Raw genomic sequence first — 24,611 nt, forward strand, 5'->3', positions numbered from 1 at the left:
TATTTTATAACACGAGAAAATGCTTCTTAAGAATTTAATCCTCAGACGCCACTCTTATGGCGCCACTAGAAGTAAATCATAAAAATTTTGTCACGCGCCCACATCGCATCCATCGACGCCTTTTTTCTATATGGATGATCAAAGACCAGCGCTCCTAAATCGTTCATAAAATGATCTGATGTCAATTGAATTATTTATAAGTCATAATCCTAGAAAATTACGCAGTAGGAACGCGAATGACGCGACTAGGCAACTGCTTCTTGAATTGCAAATTCTCAAATTTTGATATTCGGTTTTTATGGTATAGCATATACAGAGTAATAACAATAAGGATCCTTTAGATGTTTTGTAGAAACATTACAATGTAGTGTAGTGAGTATACATTGATGTCCAAAAAGTCGTTGCGAGATGACAGCGGTCATCTCTATTAAAGCACGTACGAATTGGTGTCTGTACACAATCCAAGATAGCATACAAATAATTCTTGTAGCGCGATTAAACATTCTGAAAACGCGTTGCAAGGCCGTGAGAATTCACCGTGAACGTGCTTCGATGTACGATATATGGAATCATTGTTGTGACTTGTGAGACTTTTAATTATTCATAATGAAAATAATAAAATATTATATATTTTTTTTTACGTATTTTATCAACAAATTATATTTACAAACTAACACTATACAACAGTACTTTTGCCATAAAGATTCGCTTTATATGTAAAATTACACTCCTATTTCAAACTTCAATAATCTCTATTAAGTATCTTTGCTCAGACATAGTTTAGGTTTTATTTTTATTTTTTTTAAAACTCAAAGTGATTACATATACTGCTATGATCATACTTATACGTTTGAAAATTATAACTAAATCACTAATTTGTTTCCCAATAAAGCATTAAAGTCATATTTAAAGTGATATTTCTCATTTATGATAGTTGATGTAGAATATCGAACTAGCGGAAAACGATTTAGTACTCATCGAGTTACGAACAGGATATGTTATACTTTTTAACACATTAAAAAAATACACACAATGTAATATTGCTCGGGGTATCGTCTGATATGTGACGCGATAAACAATGGACTAATAAATAAACTTATTGACTTTTCGAATCGAACTAGTCCGAATATTTCTATTATGTATACACATAATAAATTATCTAAGAAAAAAATATAGGTCCACATATTATATTAAGACACAACTTACAATTCAACAATGGCCTTTGTGATTTGCGAACACCCGGAATGTAAATCATCCAACGCCAAAATGTGTAATAACGGATACTGCGCTGCGGTGTAGGAGTGATGATGGAAAAAAATGTTACTGGAGGCACGTAGTAACGCGAGACGTTAAAGAACTCTTTATTGCCTTTTGTCTATTATTTTGGAGGGTTTTCACCGAACGATTTCGCGTTCCCAACGAATCGGCCGCAATAAATTTGTCAGTCAGCAAAGCAAACAGTACTGACAAATGCTCCGGGCCAGATTAACGAACGACCAAAGTTTGGTCAGATAAATAGATTTGGAATTCACGCGTCGAACGCGCAGTGCATTTCTTGGTAATGTGTCTGTCATCAAACTCTTGCCAGACGTGTTGGCTGTCAGTCAAGAGTTCAAGGCGTCTGAATGTTAACGCGAGGGCTGAGTTAAAGTTTAAAATATTCTTGGAAACACTTTTTCTACCATTCTCTGAATCGGTAACTTATATTTAATTGTTGAATGATTAATTTTACTTCACTTCATAGCCACATTAGTCGTGATCGAAATTCGCCATAATAGGGTCGAACACCTCATCGTATCGATCAGTGAAAGTCCATGGTTCAATAACTCTTGCAAAATAATTTTTAATACTTGACACGGTGATCCTTAGCCCTAGATCGTGTCTTTCTAAAAAAAACTGCTTCTCTTACAGTAAATACATGGTAAACTTTTTTTATAAAAACTATATAATTTGTTTGTTCTACCGTAAGATTTTGAGTTTTAAACATCGTCATTAAAATTCATTGTTTTTCAAACACTTCAACAAAATAGTCAATAACTATAAAACAGTACATTTATAATATTTTTTTGGTTATTTAGTAGCCATGAAGTAAATCTTTATGATAGATAAGTCATTTATGCGGTTGTTTTATATCAAGTGGCCGATTTTTACTCAGTCGAAAAAGTACCGTAACTGGAACAAGACGTTTGCAGTAAATAACCATATTTATTTCACGAAGGGTGCTGTATTCTTTATTTTATTTTCTTGCTTATAATCAGACTAGTTTTGGTTTTTCGAGCTTCTATACGTTATGGTGACGACAAAAGATGTACGTATTTTTTTGTACGAGTTCAAAATGAAACATAACACGGTGCAAGCCCAGAAAAATAGCAATTTGGGATTTAGCGAAGGTACTGTTAGTCAGATAACTGTAAGGCGCTAGATGGAGAAATTTTGTACTGGAGATATTATCCTTGAAAATTAGCCAAGTGAAATACCTCCATTTGCTGTTGATAAAAAAATATTACAAAACATTGTTGAAGCTAATTAAGCAACTGTTCAGATACTCATAACAGACTTTGCGGTTTTCCCTGCAACAATTTCACGACATCTGGAGGTCATAAAAAATGTGTAAAAAATGAACAAATGGGTACAGCACGAACCAACCGAAAGGCAAAAACAGCAACGTTTCGAAGTATGTTCTTTATTAATTCCCTGTGTCAGTAATTAATCGTTCTTAAAGAGGACCATTGACTTCGACAGGGACGTCATTTGGAGGGGGGTATGTGAAGGCATATGCCCCCCCCCTGAATTTGGCTAAAGAATTGCATGTCATATTATGAAATATTACAATTTTTATTGAAATATTAAATATTAAAAAACGACCACTGACTAGCCAACTTTTGCATCCCCCTAGAAAAAAACTGAAATGACTTCCCTGATTCTAAACCAGAAATTTTCGGGTTATCCCATAAAGAAAATCTAAAAAGAAACAGTCACGAATTTATCTCAAAAATAATTTTTAAAATATGTCATTTCAGTGAAATTTTATCGGAATACAGTTTCACCAGGAGATGTATATTTTGACTAGTGAAAAATTAATTTATATGGCATGTGCTAGTAAAATTATATGCTTTTAACTATACCACACGTAACAATATATACATACTTATCATTGTTTACTTACATGCAATGTATAAATGTTAAAGTGAATGTGTATTTTTTGGTGAAGTTATATTTTCACTAATGAAGTCCAAATACATTTTCACCATTAAATATATATTTCTAATAGCGAAAATATAATTTAACTGATAGGCGCTAGTGAAATTATATGCTGCTCTAAAATGTATATGAAACTCAATTTGACAGTTGCGAAACGTACATTTACTGTCAAACCCAAACCTAATCTACACGAATTAAGTAAACCTATCTTGGCCTAATGATAGTTCTAAAATCAATAGTTGTAGAACTTTCATTAGGTCAAGTCAAAATACAAACTAAGCCAACTCAACTCTCAGGGGAAAATAAGCAGAAGAAGTACAGACAGATGTCACATCTCGCATATTGCTCGATAGTTCATCTGCACTTCGATATTTCACTATATTTTAAAAATATGATAGCTATCCTTACAGTATTGGCCAAAGTATATTCAAACCAAATTTTGGTCAATTGGAGGGCACATATACAATTATCACTTCTCAGATGTCAAATAGAACCTATTCTGAATAAAAAGCGTTTCTTATATCACTAAAAAAATCGGCCACTTCATATGAAACAACCTAATATGTTATAAATTTCAACTTATTGTGTTAATTAATGAATTATTATTTTCTAATAAATTAAAATATATAGATTATTAACGTATGTTTTTTTTATTTCCAGGTTCACCTCCTTTGACCGGCACTGGAACTGTGCGAATTGTTGTGCAAGACGTCAATGATCACAGTCCTGAATTTGCGAGACAATCTTATCGCACCACAATTGCGGAAAACATGCCAGCTGGTACAATGGTCCTAGCTCCGGTCGCCACGGACAAAGACGCCGGAATCAATTCTAAAATAAGATACAGCCTCTTGGGCGATAAAGTGGACAGATTTTATATCGATCAAGACAGCGGAGTCATTTCCACAGCTGTTAGCCTAGATCGCGAGGAGTCCGCCGAGTACTACATGACTCTAATGGCCCAAGATTGCTCCGCCACTGACCCGAGAGCCACCACAGTAAACCTGACTATAACAGTTTTGGATGAAAATGATAATTCGCCGTTGTTTAGCAGCGCTCGTTACCTAGTCAATATACCGGACAACACTAAACCGGGACAGTTTGTTTTCGGAGCCAAAGCCACAGACGTAGACATTGGAGTGAACAGTAAAATCAGATATTCTCTGAGCGGACCCAACGAGTCTCAGTTTATCATCAACAAAGAAACTGGCGTAATCAAAGCTTCGGATCAATTCAAGCTGAATGGTAACAGGGGCGACAAAGTATTTAAGGTCTCCATACGAGCTTCCGATTATGGTACAATGCCTAAATACGCCATGACCGAATTGACTATCATGCTGAAATCGGCTCACATGTTCCCAAGCTTCATTTCGTCTCTCAAGACATACTTCACTCTGAAAGAAAACGTAGACGAAGGGAAACTCGTCACAAAACTCAGTGCCACGTCTCCAAAGAAAGGAACTGCCGGAAACATCCAATATGCTGTAGCTGGCGGAAATGTCGGAGAAGCTTTAAAAATCGATTCGGTAACCGGCGAAGTTTTGGTAACAGGAAAAGGACTGGACTATGAAACTCTGCCTCTGTATGAAGTTTGGATCGAAGCTAGAGACTCAGATAATCCTTCACTGCGTACAGTTTTAGAACTCGAAATCAACGTTACGGACTCTAACGACAATGCGCCTGTTATTGAAAGTCCTCTATATAATTCTTCAGTGCTAGAAGAAGAACCACCACCGCAATTAGTCGCCAAAATTGCCGCATCCGACGCTGATTCTAATGAAAATGGACAAATTTCTTACAAACTAGTAGACGATTATGAAGGAGCATTTGAATTGAATTCTGATACAGGAGAAATATTCACCAGCATGCGCTTAGATAGAGAAGACATACCGTTTTATGAATTAGTAGTCGAAGCTATCGATCACGGAACTCCTCAATTAACAGGAACTGCTTCTGTGGTCGTTACAGTTCTAGATAAAAACGATAATCCTCCAAGATTCACCAGATTGTTCAGCGTGAACGTTACAGAAAATGCAGAAATGGAATCTTTCGTCATTAGAGTTACGAGTTCAGATCAAGACATTGGACAAAATGCAAATGCTACGTACAGTTTTACTGATAATCCAGGAGAGAAGTTCGTTATTGATCCGTTGAGTGGGAATGTAACAGTCGCAGGTCCGTTGGACAGAGAACAACAAGACGAATACCTTTTGAAAGTCACTGCTGTAGACGGAGCATGGAGAGCTGAAACTCCTCTCACTATCACTATTCAAGATCAAAACGATAATGCACCAGAATTTGAACATTCATATTACAGTTTCAATTTCCCGGAGCTACAAAGAGATGTTGTATTTGTAGGACAAGTAACAGCCACCGATAGAGATAAACAAGGACCAAACTCAGTAATATCGTACTCGTTACAACAACCTTCTGATTTATTCACTGTAGATCCAGCATCTGGTGAACTATTCAGCAAAAGGTCTTTGAAATACAAACAAACTCAATTAGAATCATCTCCGGAGAACATGTACTCAGTGGTAGTTCTTGCGACGGATAATGGCAAACCTCCAATGTCATCAGAATGTTTAGTCACTGTAAATGTCGTCGATGCTAATAACAACGCTCCTAAATTTGATCTGAGGGAATATTTATCACCTGTTCCCGAAGGAGCTGTTATCGGTCAAAGGATAATGAAAGTAACAGCTAAAGATGAATCTGACTTTGGAGTAAATGCAGAAATTGATTATATACAAGTGGGAGGAAATGGAACAGATCATTTCATGGTTGATAAATCACAGGGATGGATTTTGGTCACTAAGCCATTTACGGGTGCTGGAAAAGTTTATCTATTACGCATACGAGCTGTGGATAGAGGCGTGCCTCCACAGCAAGATGAAGTTTTGGTAACGTTGGTTGTTACGGGACAAAATAGGTTCTCACCAGTATTCACAGCCACGAGCTATCAAGTTATTGTGCCAGAAAATGAACCAGTGGGAACACCGATACTGACCGTAACAGCGGCTGATAACGACGACGGTCCAAACGGTATGGTCCGATACAGAATATCAAGTGGTAATGAACGTAAAGAATTCGCTGTGGACGCAATCACTGGAGCAGTTACAATATTGCAATCTTTAGATTATGATATAATTCAAGAATACCACCTTAACATTACTGCTGAAGATTTAGGTTTTGAATCAAAGCACACTGCTGCAAAATTAACTGTGATATTGATCGATATCAATGATAATGCACCAATTTTCAATCAAAGTGAATATCATGCATATTTAGCTGAAAACTCAGTTCCAAATAGTTTTGTGTATAACGTTATAGCTACAGATAAAGACTCACCTAAAAATGCAATCATTCAATACTCGGTTGTCGGAGGTAGTGGAAAAGATGTATTTGATATTGAACAAAAAACTGGTAGAATCACATCGAAAACTGTATTTGATTTTGAAGAATCTAATGTATACACATTAGATATTGTAGCGGCCAATCCTGATTCACCGATGTACGGATCGACAAAAGTAGAAATACATATCACTGGTGTCAATGAATATTATCCTAAATTTATTCAATCCGTATTCCACTTTGATGTGTCTGAATCAGCTGAAGTTGGTACAAGCATTGGTGTGATCCAAGCTACCGATCAAGATTCTGGTGAAGATGGCAAAGTTTATTATCTGTTTGTCGGTTCCAGCAACGATAAAGGATTCGGTATTAATTCAGAAACAGGGATAATCATAGTCTCTAGGAATTTAGATAGAGAGACTCAAAATAGAGTTGTATTGACAGTAATGGCAAAGAACTCTGGTGGTATAAGAGGAAATGACACTGATGAAGCTCAAGTTATTATTTCAATCCAAGATGGCAATGATCCCCCTGAATTTTTACAAAAATTATACGAAACAAGCGTATCGGAAGGTGCTTCGCACGGAACTTTAGTAACGGCCGTCAAAGCCATCGATAAAGATGTTCGACCACAAAACAATCAATTCACTTATTCAATAATCGGAGGAAACATAAATCAAGCATTCAAGATCGATCAACAAACCGGAGATATTGAAACAGCGTCACAACTGGATAGAGAAACAGTTCCTATGTACTCGTTAATTGTTGGCGCTATTGATACCGGATTACCACCACAAACTGGAACGAGCACAGTAAAGATAACAATCAGCGATATCAATGATAATGGACCAGTGTTCGATTCTGCTGAAGTAGTAGGATATGTTACTGAGAACGAGCCTCCGAATACAAGTGTCATGACACTATCGGCCACAGATCCAGATTTACCACCAAATGGTGCTCCATTTAGTTACTATTTAATCGGAGGTAAGCATAAAAAGTTAATAACGATAGAGAAGCACACCGGCGTTGTCAGAACGACTAAGAGCTTAGACCGAGAGATAACACCCGAGTTGAACATTATGATCGAAGTCGAAGACAGTGGTACTCCTAAAAAGAAATCACAACATTACATAAAGATCGTAGTGCTCGATCAGAACGATAGTCCATCGACTCCACGCTCAGTTCATGTATTGATCCATTCATTCAACGATATGCTACCTATCGGGAAGATTGCAGATGTACATCCAAACGATCCAGATACAAGCGGCGACTACAATTGCAAGATATTGAACGGATTGAACCCCAATGGCATTTTACATGTACCTAAAGGCTGCGATTTACATGCAACAAGAATAACATCCGGCCAGGGATATTCACTATCAGTTTCTGGTAATGACGGTAAACATAGCAACGTAATATCTACAGTGACAGTAGAGTTCTTGTCGTTTGATAACGCAACGGTCGATCAATCTGTTACTTTAAGAATAGAAAATACAACAGCATCAAAATTCTTAGCTCATTACTATAGAAGTTTATTAGATTTGATGAAAAATGGATTGGATTCGGATGACATGCTTTCATTATATAGCTTACATGAGCGAGAACAAGGCCTTGAATTGTCAATAGCGATTAAGCATCAAGAAGGACTAAGACCCAAGAGCTATGTGTTTGATAAATTGAATAGAAAGCACGAAGCCATCATTTTGCTTTTACAAACACCGCAAATCAAAATTGGATATTCGCCTTGTCAATCGTTAATTTGCCAAAACGGTGGTATTTGTAGTGAAGAAATCAGAGTTCACGAAGACACGAGTATCACCGATAGTCAAACGCTGATCTTTACATCGCCTTTAGTGAGTCATGACTACACTTGTAGATGCGCCGATGGATTCACTGGACCAAAATGCGAAAAAAGACAAGATCCATGCTCGCCTAATCCATGTCAAGCCGGCGGAAAATGTAGAAGGCAAGGATTTGATTTTCAATGTACTTGTTCATTGTTACGCGAAGGAAAGATGTGTGAATTGGAAAGAGGCGATGCTTGTTCCACAAATCCGTGCCGAAATGGTGGTTCTTGCAGAGAAAGCTCTGATGGATCTTCATTCTTTTGCCTTTGCCGGCCCGGTTACAGAGGCAATCATTGCGAAGCCATCGCCGATTCATGTCGCCCAAATCCATGTCTTCATGATGGTCTGTGTGTCAGTCTCAAACCAGGATACAAATGCAGTTGTTTAGATGGACGCTATGGAAGGCATTGTGAAAAATCTACGTTCGGATTCAACGAGCTATCTTATATGACGTTCCCAGCGCTTGATGCAGCTACTAATGATATATCTGTGATCTTTGCCACTACAAAATCTGATTCATTGCTCATTTATAACTATGGATTGCAAACTGGTGGAAGGTCTGACTTTGTTGCAATCGAGCTTGTAAGAGGAAATGCAGTGTTTTCATTTGGCGGTGCTAGAACATCCATCACTTCAGTAACTGTGCCTGGGTATAAAGAAACTCTATCGGATGGAGAGTGGCATAAAATAACTGCCACAAGAAATGGAAGAGTAGTTTCCTTGAGCATTGCTCATTGTTCTGATCATGGAGATATGTGTATAGAATGCCGGCCTGGAGATTCATCTTGCTACGCCGATGACGTGGGACCTACTGGGTAAGAATAAAAATTGATATTTCATATAACACAAAAATTTAAAACTATCTAATCCTAAATGTTTATGAACCGCTCGAATATATATTTATTTTTAGAGTTAGACAGTAATTATTAATATAGATACACCACCAATGAAAATTAAATTAATTATTATTTTAACATAGATACATAATCTAATGTTGACAATTATGAGCAAAAAAATGTTTTATTTTAAATTATTACTTATACTGATATTTATTTTTCTTTTACAGAACTTTAAATTTCAACAATCAACCACTATTGGTCGGTGGACTTTCCAATGCAGATCCAGTTCTAGAAAGACCAGGACAGATACATTCCGACGACTTAATTGGATGCATTCATAGTGTATCTGTAAATGGACGAGCGCTCAACTTGAGCAGCCCCATCACAGCCAGGGGTATCGATTCAACTTGTGGAAGAACAGCAAATGGCCCGTGCTTCAGTAACTCAAATCGTGATCGTCAAAACAAAGGATGCGGTGGATTTGGAACATGCTTGGACAGATGGAAGTCAGCTTCTTGCATGTGCGGAGGAGAACTGATTGCTCCTGATTGCGAAAACTCACTGGAACCAATATCAGTGAACGACGGTGGTTTCATAGAATTCATGATATCCGAAAAACATAGACGTATGCAACTTCTAGAATCACTGTATCAAGGATCTACTTTGTGGTACAATCACAGACAAAAACGATCAACAACAAATGCACACAATAATTTACCAGTACCTGTATTATCACCTGCTAAAAGTATTTCTGTAATGTTCCGCACAATAAGATCAGAAGGAATCATCTTATTCGCTGGAACTAACAAACATTACACTTTATTAGAACTGCGCGAAGGCAAAATAGTATACACGTCGAAACAAAGTATATCCGTAAACATGACCGCATCTCATCCAAGCACGATATCAGATGGAAGATGGCACAACGTAACTTTGTATTCGCACAATCGTGTACTTCAACTCTTGATTGACAATATACAAGTTGGTGATGAATTGGATTCGGCCGGTGTTCATGATTTCCTTGATCCTTACTTGACAGTCATGTCTCTTGGAGGAGTAAGAAAAGAATGGTACCAAAGTCCCAACCCGACCAACTTTGAAGGATGTTTTGCAAACTTTAGCATAAATAATGAAATACAGCCATTCAATGGATCCGGAAGCGTATTTAATGATGTCTTTCAAAACGGTAAACTATTCCATGGATGTCACGGCCCCATTGGAATCGGCGCAGCTCAAGCTCCCGATCCGTTAAGCATCGGAATAACATTAGTGATAGTGTTCTTTGTTATTCTAATTGTAGCAATATTAGTATCGTTCATAGTATTCAGATTAAGAAAGCAAAAGAAGGAGAAGACAGGCAGTCATTCAGGAAAAACACCTGGTATGCATTCTAAACAAAACGGTGGTACAACAATCATGGGACCTAATTTAGTTTCGAGTGGTGATAATGTGATGAGCCGAGGACTGCACGGTGGTGATAATGTTGGATATTTAAATGAAAATGGAGATGTAATTCGAGGAGTCGGTGGACATCATATCGTCGGTCCGGAATTGATTTCTAAAAAATATAAAGAGAGAGAGATCATTGGCACTGAACATCAAAGACCTCAGCGGCCAGATATTATTGAGCGCGAAGTCGTTGGAAAAAGTCCACCATTAAGAGAAGATCATCATCCGCCGCCTCCGCCGTCTTCCGTCCATCATCCTCACGATCATCCTGGAGGTATGGACATGTCTGAAACACCAGAACATTACGACTTAGAAAATGCAAGTTCAATAGCACCATCCGATATTGATATAGTGTATCATTATAAAGGATACCGAGAAGCGGGCGGTATCAGAAAGTACAAGGCGACACCTCCTCCAGTCGCTAGTTATCAACATAAACATCAAGCTGCTCAACAACATCGACATACAGCTTTTCCTCGTGCGCCACCTCAGCCATCACAGCAGTCAGGGCCTCGAACTCATCAATCGACACCATTAGCTCGCCTTTCTCCGAGCAGTGAATTAAGTTCTCAACAGCCTCGTATACTCACATTACATGATATATCTGGCAAGCCTTTACAGAGTGCATTACTCGCAACAACCTCTAGTTCTGGTGGAGTTGGAAAAGACGTTCTTCATAGTAATAGTGAAAGAAGTTTAAATAGTCCAGTCATGTCACAATTGAGCGGTCAGAGTTCTTCCGCAAGCAGAAAAACTCCAGGTGTGCCTCCCCAAGCTCCACACGTAGGTTCAGTGGGTTCAGGTCCAATGGGATTAACCGCTGAAGAAATTGAGAGGCTTAATTCAAGACCGAGAACATCGAGTTTAGTTTCAACATTAGACGCAGTTTCAAGTAGTAGTGAAGCTCCAAGGGGTACAGGTCCATCGCATCACATGCCGCATCTTCATTCCCCTACGGCTGATAATCATAGTTCAACAACAACTGATGAAAGTGGAAATGACAGTTTTACATGTTCAGAAATTGAATACGATAACAATAGTTTAGCTGGTGATAAATATTCAAAGCAAGACGATGACGATCGAAGAGGCAACGATAGTGGAAATACGAGTGCCGGTAAACCGCCGATGTTGCCTCCTTCGTATGATGGATTCGATTCATCTTTTAGAGGATCGTTAAGTACATTAGTAGCTTCAGACGATGACCTCTCAACGCACATGGGTGGTCCTTTATATAGAGCTAACGACGGGTCACCGTCTGCGTCGACAGCATTAGGTTGGGACTATCTTTTAAATTGGGGACCAAATTTTGAAAGTTTAGTAGGTGTATTTAAAGACATTGCCGAATTACCCGATTCAATGAATGGTCGAGTTCCTTCATCGTTACGTCTTCCAAACAATGGACCTAAACCATCTGAAGAATATGTTTGATTAAAAATGACTAGTGTTATATGGACAAATAGTGAAATTATATAAAAAATTATGCTTATGTAAATAATATTATTAAATGTACCACCTTAATCCCTGCTTTGCAAGGATAATTATTTGATTTTTGACCTTGTATCAAGGTTCGTAAAAATTGAGTAAATTTATACTTTTCTTGCCATATTGACTTTACAGGGGTCACAAATTGTATTAAGTAAATTTGTACAGTAGGTAGGATTGTTCAAATTATTGTGTAGAAAAATGAACCTCATTGTATATAAATAAATTTTCTAAAATAAATCTTGTCCACTTGCGTTTAACAAAAAAATGTGAGTTACTTTAAGACTCTTTAATTATTTTTTTCTAATTTTTGTATTATTTTTCTTATAATATTGTTATACGAAATTAACCATGTGATGTATGAATGTATACTGTCCAAATTTTGATCCTATTGCAAGTAAAAATTAATTTTATAATTTATAGATAAATCAACACTTGACGCAGTTTTTTCTGCAAACATAAATTCATAAAATTGTTATTAAAACAACTGTGTCATAGCAATATATACTCATTACAATATTTTGATTTTTAATGCCATAGAAATAATGTTTATGTGCCAAATAATAAACACATGACTGTTTTCATGAAACATGGTAGGACTGAACACTATATGTTGTATAATTATTTTGAATAAAATGTGTCATAATATATTTTAATGTTTTATTTACTACCTTACTTGATTTAAATAAAAATAATAAGAAACATCTACAATTATAACCAGTATTAGCTTGTAAGCTTTTGAATATAAACTAAATTATGGACTGAAAATACTGATAAGAAGATAAGATACATTGGTGATTAAAATAATTTACTTTTACAAAGTATTATAATAAGAAAGTATTAGGGCCTTCATCCACCATTGCAATGCAACTGCAACCGAACTTTTATAGAACAGCTGGACGAGAGTTGCGTTGCACATTCTTCGTTCACTGACACAACTCTCTTGCGACGATAAACTCAAAAACTGTTATACGAGTGTAGTGAATTATGAAAAATAGCAGGAGCGTCTGACTCGAGTCGCACAATATACAACACGCAACTAACAAGCCAGTCTTTCTGAGTTGGTCGTTTGCGAGTTGATCGAAGGTTGCGTTGCAGTCGAGCAGGTGGACGAGACTGCACAGTTTGCGATGATCCGACTGTGAAACGACTCCCGTCCAACGATCATGTGACATTTTTTTAAGTCGGTTTTTTTTGCACCGGTGGACAGGGGCCTAAGTGTAGTTAAATGGGACAAAAATAATTCATGCTTAATCATAATCCAATTTTCGAATGAAAAATCTAAGTATTATCAGGAAAATATAATACTCTCAACTAGGGATTCCAATCCCGGGATCCCGAATCCCGGGATCCCGGGATCCCGAACGATTTTCAATACCCGATGAGTCCCGGGATTATAAAACATAATCCCGAATTTTTCGGATTGGTTGATTTATCAAGCACAATCGAATTATTATTGACAACATCGTTATATTTCGTGTACAAACTTGCGCGAGTTGCACGTGTCATCTGTGAATTTTTGAGGCTGTGAGTCTGAACGTGCTTTTTCAGCAGCAGGCTGCTTAGGAACCAAAATCAGATCAAGGCTAAATGATAAAACACTTGATGCTTTGATGTTACTTCGTGAGTTTTATTCAAAATAATGTTTTCAATTAATTGTGTCTATGAATGTACATAGGTATGTGCATACATTGTCAAAAGTTCATTTTTTTCTTCTCAAATAAATATATAAGACCTTCCCTTTTTTATTTTTATTATATTATTTTCTATTTTTAGTCCAAGACTAAAATTATACGTACTTTATACATTGTACGTTATAAAAAACAGATGTAAAAATATATTGGATTATTCATTTTAAATTATTTTTGTCGATAAAATAACATGAAAATTATCCCGGGACTGGTCCCGGGATCCCGGGATCGACTAATTGCAATACCGAAATCCCGGGATCAAAATTTTGGCCCGGGATTGGAATCCCTACTCTCAACCTAAGCTCTTACATTTTTTAAACCAACCTAAATGTTTTCATCAGCAACGTGCCGTTTACACTTTCCTTACCTTTTTGTTTCTGTGATATGAGATTCTATAGACATTTTAGTATTTCTTTCATCAACAATGGAAAATAAAAAAATATTTTATTTAATACTTTCAACACAATTCTCTTTATCTAAGTCATATAATTGACTAATATAATTTCATCCAACTACACTCCGCCATGACACCTTGCAGACTGACTCGTTATTGCAAATCAATCTAAAATTCAAATTAGTATTTCTGTACTGTACAATTTTAATCCCACTCTATTTAATGGTCTTAATATAAATACTTCACTCAAATCTTTCTTTCTATATTGTATGTATATAAACGATTCATTAATTTTTATGATTAAAAATTATTTGCCATATTTACATATATTTAATTTTTTTAAGATTTGCCTTGTTCTATTAATAATTGACTAAAATATGAAGAATATGTTTGTTGAAAGACACATAAATATTAAATATACAAGAAAATTAAAATAATAAAAATTCAAAACATTGTTAATCAGCAGCAATGTTACTATATATTGAAAAGTGTCAGTATGAATCAGGCGCACAACACAATGGGACAAACTAGCTTAAAATGGCTCCCGTAGTTGCAGCATGCACTAAGGTAGAGCAGCGCTCTCTACCTCATTGAAATCTATAATTGAATGAAAATTAAAATTAAACACACGTGTCTGTAACTCCAGCAAGCGTATACATGAACTAGAAAGTTCCAAAACTTTGTGTTTTCAGAGTCAAAGTGCATTGCAGTAGTTGAACGTATCGTAACACTGAATGAAACAACCTCAATTTTAGAGTTGAGTCATAGTTCAGCACACCATATTGTCCAAGGTGAGTACCACAACAACTGACGCAAAAGGTAATCCTTTCGAAAAGAAGAAAGCAGACAAGAAATTACATCACCTAATTATCAATACTGAAGATTCCGCATACAACCATCTGCAAGAAAGACTATGTTGATTCAATTTTGAAATGAACAAGAGCTATTTTTGGAGCACTACATGGCCAAGCAAGGGCGTAATTTGGGGGGGGGGGCAGGTGGAGGATGTTTAAACTGATATAAAAGTTGAAATGACATCCCTGTGCCTGGGGCCAATATTGTTACGAGCATGACATACGCAGATCTCCTCGAGAATCATCTTTCAATTGCATTTGAATCAAGCGACCACTTAAAGAAACTATGAAGAAAAATTAGTTTAGGTCCGACGAAGAGGTGTAGCAGGCGGTGCACAAGTGGCTGCATACAGCTAAAATATTTTTAGTGGTATCCATGCACTTACTAAGCGCTAAAAATCTTGTACCGAACGCAATGGTAATAACATAGATAATTAATAACCTTTTATACCTGCTTCGTTCAATTAAAAGTCAAATAATATTTTTATGCTGCTGAGGAATTTGCTTTAACAAAATTAGATTGTGAATGTAAGATTCAACGAACAGTCCTGATTAGCACATTGCATTTCTAGCAATTTGCTTTTTCGCTTTAAATTGCTATAATTCCCAGCTTACCTTTCGCCAAGACAATAAATAAGTTACAAGGGTAGCCACACAATGTAACAGAAATTTACTTTAGAGATGAATGCTTCTCTCATGGTCAATACGAAGCTGAAATATCACGAGCACCTTAATCGCCATTATGTGCTGGTAGATTTAGATCATATAGCAACAAAAAATCTCTATGGTCAAATGTTGAAGGATACAATAAAACTGGAAACAAAACAGTCGAAGCCGGGTACGAAAGCTAATTTATTATATATTTTACATAACATCTTGTAATTTTGAGTTTAAACTAATATTATAGTAAAAAATAATTTATAATTCAGTATAAATTAATGTAAACATAATATATAAATAAAATTAACATGTTATTACAAATATCAGACTTTATATTCATAAAATATTTTGTTACATGTATAATAATGCAAAAATACAAAAAGCAAAATACAGTATGCACTTTAACATGGAATGCACATAGACATAAGATTTCCATAAAAATATATTTAAAATATTTTCCTATTACATACAATTTACTAATGGCACAGTATCTTTAGCATATTAAATATGACATTGTCGCGTAAATCAACATTTTTTTATCACAAATTATTTTAATATTTATAGGTTTTATAAAATTATAATAAACTAAAAAACGAAAATAAAAAAATTGTTCAAATAATTTGTCAAATTTGTTGAAAATAATTAAACCTTAAAGGTACTTTATTATTTTGATTTCTATTACTTTTATTTTTGTTGTTTACTGCCATTTTGCCTGTCATGTCTTTAGCAATATCTATACTCTCTCTATTAACAAAGAACTCCAACAATTGTATAATTAAATAAGCTAGACTAACTACTAAAAGATACGGCCATACTCCGCATGGTAAATAATTTTTAAGCTGTTTGCCCAAAGATTTAACAGATTCGTTAGTGACGCGTTTGTAAACTACTTCAGTCCTAAGTGTGATATTTGTCCAATTGTACATACTTCGTACTAATCTGTTGCATTCGTAAGGACACAAATTTTTACCACGTGAAAGATCGCTCATAGCTTTTTCTACACCACTAACGAGACTTTCTACATTTGGTTCCGTAAGGTAGATGAGGTTTTCTGGTAGCACTTCCGGAATTCCCCCGACGCTCGTAGAAACGACTTGCAGTCCACATGCAGCGGCTTCAACTATCGCCATACAATAAGCTTCAGTGAGAGAAGTATTTAAAAATATGTGACCCTGATTAAGCACGCTCTTCACTTGAGAATGTTCTAGTGCGCCGAGAAGAGTAATTTGATCTTGCAATCCTTTTCTTTCGCGAATTTGTTGCAAAAGCCACATTTTTGGTCCGTCTCCTCCGACAATAAAATTGACATTTTGATATTTAGTACAAATTTCGGCAATAACAGCAGCCATCAAATCGACACCTTTTCTGTAAACTAATCTTGAGACTATAATGATAGTTATTTTGTTCGGTGCTCTTTGAGATGGATCTGGCGTGAATGCAAATCCATCAACAGCGTTTGGAATTACAGATACCCTATCGCTAGGAACTTTTGCGCGAAGAACAGTATTTTCTTTACCAGTGTGCGATACACATATGTAGTGATTACAATCCGCTAATGATAATTCTAAAAATTTGTTCGTTAAAATGGCTGACGTATCAGCGAATCCGAATAAACTGTGATCGGTGAATACCGTTTTGAGGCCCATTAGTCGCCCAACTAATGACACTTCGTGTCCCAGTGCGCTAAAAGCTGAATGTCCGTGAATTATATTCACCCTTTCTCGTATCAAAATGAATCTTATCAGAGGTATATTACATATCATAGTTGGTAATATACACTGATTATAAAATACTTTGATTGGGAGATAATAAACTTTTAAGCCCCTTGTCATGTATCTTATTCCAGATCTCCTCCCATATGAATGTGTTATCACAATTACTTTATAATTGTGTCGAATTAAACATTGTGATAGATTAAAAATGTGTTCTTCGACACCGCCCATATTCGGGTAGAAAAAATCTGATGCCATACATATAACATCGCTCATTTTATTGTGTTGGTACAGTTTGAGTATTTGCGTATTTTCTTCTGAAATGAAAACAAGTAAATATTAGCGTATAGAACATTAAGGGGCAAAGTAAAATGTTATCTGTTGGGTGAATAAAAAATATGTATTGAAACTAAAGGTCAATAATTGTACAAAATTAACAAAAATAGATAAGAATATAAGATGACAAGAGTATCGTGATTATTGTTACCTTTTCATTAAAATATCGCTTACAACTGTCGACTTCTTTACATTGGTAAACAGAACACATAACCTCCGTTAGCACTGACATTTGTAGTTAATGTTGACCATTATCAAAAATTTTATTTTTTTTAAATGGCGTCTAAATATATAGTTTATCTTTCACTTAATTTTATCTTTTTTATATTAGTTTGTTTGTTTTTTATTTAAAATAAATGTGTTCTTTAGAGACCGACGATAACTCCGTTTTACATTTTTTATTCACATGAAACTGTTTTTGGTACATTTGGCGGCTTCAGCTCAGATGTTATCAGAGCCGAACCACACTTAATTTTTTTATGCTTAATTTTAATATTTAGAATTATATTCTGTATCTATTTAGCCATTTTTTAAAAATCAATGTTTTTATGGCAATTTGTTTTGGTTCAACAAGCATTTTGGTAATCATACAAATGAAGACTTGCCAACTGAATACATGATAGTTGAACACAGAGACAATTGAATACATTGACTATTGAACACAAACCGCAAAATAGTTTGAAATAATATGAATGAAATAAATTATAAAGCATTTATTTTAATCATTTAACCATCATGAGGGCAAAATTTTAAAACATCGCCTAATGAAATGCTCAAATCTCTTGAAAAATTCATTAATCTGTAACTCACTTGATGAAGACTCACTTGATGAAGAACGAACGCCTAATCGTGCTATTTGTCTGTTGTAAAATGCTTGAGCGACAATATTTGTTTTTTGATTATTTTAATCAAACGTCTTGAATAGGGTGGCCATTTTTTCTGAAGTACAATCCGGGACATCTGTCGGGGGGGAGGGTAATTTTATAAAAATAGTTTTTAAAATTATTCCTCATCGAGCAAATACTAATAAAATAAATAAATATATATATATATATATATATATATATATATATATATATATATATATATATATATATATATATATATATATATATATATATATATATATATATATATATATATATATATATATATATATATATATATATATATATATATATATATATATATATATATATATATATATATATATATATATATATATATATATATATATATTAATATAAGTAATTTAATTGGTATTTTGTATTTTGTGACAGAATGAATTTTTTTAAGGACTTCGTCATAGTTTTCTATTTGCTGCTTGAAGTCCTTGCAAGTATTGCATTCGAAATTACACTTTGTTATAACCATTGCCTGCAAAGTATCAATATTCAATTGCGATTTATCTGTGTCCACGTTATTAATAATTGAAAAAACTCTTTCAAGTTCCATATTTTTTAATAAATTACCTGCTTACATCTTTGTCGATACCCGAATACAAAGACGACATCTGAAGAAAAATAATTTTGGTTTGCAATGTTATCAATATACAGCTCTGAAAATAATACGATCTGTATGTAAAAATATATGATAAACTAAATTTATTTTAATAATATACAAATCTCTAATTCCAAGACATTTATTCGTGCGGGACATGGGGTTAAAATCTAGCACTGTTTCGCATGATCTTGGACGAATGGTCACCCTAGTTCTTGAAGCGCTATTTAATCTATATAGGTACATATAAGACAATGAGGAAAAAAAATAACGTTTATTTTAATTTCCATAAAGAGGCTTCACATTGTGAAACCATTGCATAGATAATATTATTGTAAAGTTCGCAATATACTATTTTTTGTTTTAATTAAGTAATGAATATTTTGAATATTCTGAACACAAATTGACGCTCGTTAAGAACGATATGACTCGAAGTAACGATTATTGCGCGAAACGAACACCTTGACAGCTGATTTGACAGCGGCGCTCAGTCGCCGTAATGTCGGAGGATCCCCACGAGCGGCGATTGCAGGCGCTGTTCACCCGTTTCGCCGGCGGTGACCGCCTTCACAAGCAATCCTTAGCAGCGCTGTGCGCCGAGTTGCAGCTGCCTCCGCACGCCCCCGATTCCCTGTTATCGACGGGACGCGACTTGGATTTTACGCAATTTCGCTCCAGACTATTACACCTCTTAGCTTCCGAACCGACGCTCGCCTCGGCGCCCAGGTCTCTCTCTCCCGGTGAAGAGGGACGCTCCTCCAAGCCGCCCGGCCTCAGGAGATGTATTTCCTTTCCTGATGACGGCCGGGATCCGCGTCAAGACGTGCAAATAAACGACCCCAAACCGTACCGCCACTCCGTCCCCCTCGACGAGACTCGCTTGAACGAATTCACAAGCCACAACAAGCTCGATGCTTATTTACGTCTCAATACCGCCCAAGACAGAATGGCTAACATATACCCGACTGCTCTCGATGAGGATTGTGTAGTATCACAATTTAACGACTCCTCCAGAGTCTTACCTTTGAACGTAATCGCCGATATGTGGGAATCGGCAGGAATATCTCATTCGGATCGCATATTGCGAGATCTCGGCTTTCGGAACGATACTCTACGACCGGACGATCTATTGAATGCTATAGAAGAAGAAATCAAATTGACGACTTCCGATACGCCGCCGCTCGATTGCGATCCGTTGACGGTTTTATTCAGAGCAGTTTTGATCGTATATCGACACGAAATTGACTATGCCAAAACAGTCTTGACTCAAACCGTAGCCGAAAGAGACAAATTCAAAACGGATCTATCCGACGCTAACAGAAGAGCCGTATTACTCGCCGACGACATAGACGAAAATCACTTAAAGATAGAAACCGCTCTGAAAAGCAAAATAAAGCGATTAGAGCAAAAACACACTGACGATCTTCAACAGATAGCTTCCAAGTTCGAAGAAGAAAAGGATTGTTATTCGCTCACAATCGCTAATTTAGAAAAAAAAAATTTAAATTTTGAAAACGAAGAGTTAAAATTAAAGACTCAATTGAACGAAATAACGATTGAAAACGAGCATGTTGAAAAAGAAAAAACGAATATTCAAGAACGACTGTCGGAAATAAGCGAGATCAACAAGAGGCTGACCAAAGAGATCAAACTTCACGCTTCTAATAGAGACTATCATGTCGATTCATCGAATTCGAGCGACGTTAACGCTTTGGAACAAAAGATTCGGAAACTCTCAGACGAAAATATCTTACTCAAAGACAAAAACGACGAACTCTTCGTCGAATTGGAAGAGTTGCGGGTGAAGTTTGATAAAAAAAATATATCTCCTTTATCACTGGAAGATAACCAAAACACTCCTAGTATAAATGGAATTAAACGCAGAGGAATTTCACCATCTTCGTCTCTGACTGAATTCTCCGGCGAAGAGGAAAGCCCTAGAATATCTAAAATTAGAAAATGCCACGATAAAAACTCTATTTGCGACGACGACAAACTCAAAACTTTCAATTCGTCAGACTTGAAAGCATTTCTACTCGATGACCACAAATTTATAAAATATATGCTATGCGAAGAATTCAAATCTGATCAATTAAAAAATATCCAATGCGAAAATTCTTCCCGCTCTGTTACCAAGAAAGACATAATGACGAAAATTGTACAGTACTTTAAGGTAACCGTTTTAATTACTTGTACTTTACCTTTCGTGTATTAATATTATTATAATTACTTATTTTATTTTTTAGGAACAAAACTGTGATACATTTACAAAGTTTTTATCTGAAAGCAGACACCAATCTCTTTATTTAATTTTATACTTTTTAGTATGTAAAATTAAAAACGACATAAATAGTAATTTAAATCTAGCAAACGTTTGTATGAACGAAGAACTTTCTTCAGATTCTACGATTATACTTCAAGAGTTTATCAAAGAAGTAAACAATCTTAACTTTGAATATTTTCTCAAGGCTTTATCAGATACGAACGAATTATCAATCGACTCACCGGACAATGTGATGATAACGGAAAATATTTATAACACACAAACAGAGATCGATAGATTAAACGAAACGATTACAAAATTAAATTTTAAATTACAATCGGAGAAAAATGATAATGAAAGACAATCTGATAAAATTGTAGATTTGGAAGCGAACATCGAATCGCTGCGAAACATGTATGAAGAGTGCGAAGAGTATTGGTCGGTGAAACTTAACGAGGAACGAAAAATTTTTGACCAAGAGCAACAAATCAGTGATGAAAAGTTTTCAGACCTTATGGCTAAACTTTCGGAATACGAAGAGGAATTCAATGGTAGTAAGCCAAAAAATAGTTTTTTTAACACCCAACTTTCAACCATAGACGAAAGGTGTAGTTTAGAGAAGCAGTTTAACGATTTAGAAGACGAGTTTCAGACTTATAAATTAGAAATGAGTGACAAACTCGAACTAAAAAACAAAGAAATTTGTTCTTTAAATGAACAAATTATATTTCTGCAGTCGATAGCTAACAAAAATTTGTCAGTAATAAACGATATAAACGATAATTCGTTAGATAATAATGTTATTCCTAAAATTGAAAATTCTGATATTAAATTAGAATTTGAAGAAAAAAAGTCGAATGATATTAAATGCGAAGATAAGGCTGAGTCCTCTCATGTTAGTAATGTTTCACCAGTGACGTCACCGATTGAATATTTGTGGAACCAAAAGACTATTTCCTCTCCTATATCAAAAAACAAATCTAGCGCTAATCAAGTTAGGGATTATCAGAATCCAAATTATACAAAAGAACAAATTACAGCATCTAAATCGAATACTGAATCGATAGAAATCACTGCTAATAATGATAGTGTGTCTCCGATTCAGAAACCGTCTTCGAAACTTATGCAGTCAATACAAAATAATAATTTCTATAATAACAATTTGGAAGGAAAACTCGAGGGTAAAATATTGCATTGCTCAGAACTGGAGAGAACTTTACAGGGTCGACAAAAGGCGGCACCAGACTTAGTGAAGAATAAACAGCAAATGAATAGCAAATTAAAATTGTCGAACAACACTCAAGCAAATGATCAGGTATTATTATATTTTGTAAAACTATTATTATTACTACATTTCTATTGATGCGCAAATGTTTATTTGTGTAAGCGAGAATCAAGAACGAATTGGTATTTGTAAATATATAATAAAGCTACTACCCTAGAGAGCTAGTTAGTGATATCGTAATCCACTAGAATTCAAAAAGTATTAGAACTCAGCTGTGTAACGGGTAACTTTTTCATCGTCCATTACTTTGTCGATTGATTGAAATAAACGTGATACAACCGACTTTATCTCTTGAATCGCGAAAGGAATGTCTCATTTGAGAGTATTTTGGGTCTGAAATAAATACTGAATTCTCTTATATATGAATCATTATATACTAAATTAACTAGTGTTACGTTTTTTTAGGAAAATTCAAATTTAAAAATAGCGTGGCTTGAAATTTGGTGCCAAGAATTACAGACTGCATTCAAACATCAACAGGGATATTATGAAGGGCTCTTACAACGTTTGTTCATAGTTTTTTTTTTTTAATTTATATTTTATTATGTAGTCTTGTTTTTAATTATTAATATATTTTAGAATCTCTAGCCGTTCATAGAGAGGAAGTCGGAGTGCTGCGACAGAAATTGGAAGCGTCGGACTTACTCATCCGCGATCTTTACGTTGAAAACTGTCATCTAACCGGAAACATAAAGCATTCAATGTAATAACTCGTTATATGTGCGTATATGCTAGTCGTTTATGTTATTTAAAATCATGAATACGTAGTTGTGATATTTAGGGAATTTATTTATGAAAATTTTATAATTCCAGATAGAATTTTTTTTATTATTATATCAAATATCATAGCAATAAATGATTGTTTATAATAATTACTTTATTTTGAATGTTACTCGCCATAAAATCATTTTATACATTACAAAGCTACCGTTTGTATTTAATGTTGAATTTTTAATTGTCCTATGAAATAATTCTAAATAAGTTTGACTGCAATATGAATGAAAAAGTGCACTTCTCATCATAGTACAAATATTTTCTATTATTATATTTTTCGCTTTGAACAAAATGCCTAACTAACATAACGTAATTTCCAGAGTTTTAACCAAATTTGATATGCCTTAATTACTTATCGTCGAATTTGGTTAAACTTTTATAATTGGTTGCCTTATAGAAAAAGTATACTATATAACTGTAATGGCTTTGTTTATGTAAATTAAATGCTCACACAATGCTCATCTTAGATATAAAATGTAAATTTTGTAAAATGTAAAAAAATATACATATATGGAAAATATTTTTAAATACGTAATAGCTAATTAACTAACACATTGTATTGTCCAATATACATAAATTTAGGAATTAATTGTTGATTGAATGGTGCTAGATAAAAATTACATTCCGACATTGTTATGGTCAACAAAAGATGTTAAAACTGTTTTAATTAAATTATAGTGTAACGTGAGGAACCCCTAAAAATACATTTATAAATTATATTAATATATAAATAAAAAAATATAACTGTAATAAAGTTTATTTATTTCATATATAAAAAGAACATTCACTCATTTTGGCATTTTTATACTGAAATTATTAATATACATAATTCTATATAAAATAACAAAATTAATATCGTAAACTGAAATATAAATACAGTACATAGTAAGAAAAATTGCCTGAAAACATATTTTTATAATGAATTAATTAAAAATATACTTTCAACATTACAGGTTTATTATATAATCAT

General features: G+C 34.8%; 3 protein-coding genes across 3 annotated transcripts in view; 2 read left to right on the plus strand and 1 right to left on the minus strand.

The window, feature by feature from the left end:
* ft (cadherin-related tumor suppressor fat) overlaps nt 1-12,822 on the plus strand; it is a 252,843-nt gene extending 240,021 nt beyond the window's left edge. Inside the window, exons 8-9 of the mRNA XM_088193971.1 lie at nt 3,862-9,217; nt 9,469-12,822. Of these exons, the coding sequence (XP_088050097.1) occupies nt 3,862-9,217; nt 9,469-12,118 (8,006 nt within the window). The 3' untranslated portion in view covers nt 12,119-12,822. The remainder of the gene's footprint in view (nt 1-3,861; nt 9,218-9,468) is intronic.
* Nucleotides 12,823-16,082: 3,260 nt separating this feature from the next.
* Nucleotides 16,083-18,075, minus strand: PIG-A (phosphatidylinositol glycan anchor biosynthesis class A). The gene is made up of 2 exons (XM_088194069.1): nt 17,971-18,075; nt 16,083-17,800 (listed from the first exon to the last, which is right to left on the minus strand). The coding sequence occupies exon 2, from the start codon at nt 17,757-17,759 to the stop codon at nt 16,395-16,397; it is 1,365 nt and encodes a 454-aa protein (XP_088050195.1). The 5' UTR covers nt 17,760-17,800; nt 17,971-18,075; the 3' UTR covers nt 16,083-16,394.
* Nucleotides 18,076-19,783: 1,708 nt separating this feature from the next.
* Nucleotides 19,784-24,343, plus strand: LOC148230765 (uncharacterized). The gene is made up of 4 exons (XM_088195050.1): nt 19,784-21,492; nt 21,566-22,897; nt 23,273-23,372; nt 23,447-24,343. The coding sequence occupies exons 1-4, from the start codon at nt 19,819-19,821 to the stop codon at nt 23,572-23,574; spliced, it is 3,234 nt and encodes a 1,077-aa protein (XP_088051176.1). The 5' UTR covers nt 19,784-19,818; the 3' UTR covers nt 23,575-24,343.
* Nucleotides 24,344-24,611: the final 268 nt, after the last annotated feature.

The sequence above is a fragment of the Plectrocnemia conspersa genome, unplaced genomic scaffold (assembly GCF_051122295.1).
Source record: "Plectrocnemia conspersa isolate PC_06_02 unplaced genomic scaffold, ASM5112229v1 ptg000010l, whole genome shotgun sequence".
NCBI classification, from domain to species: domain Eukaryota; kingdom Metazoa; phylum Arthropoda; class Insecta; order Trichoptera; family Polycentropodidae; genus Plectrocnemia; species Plectrocnemia conspersa.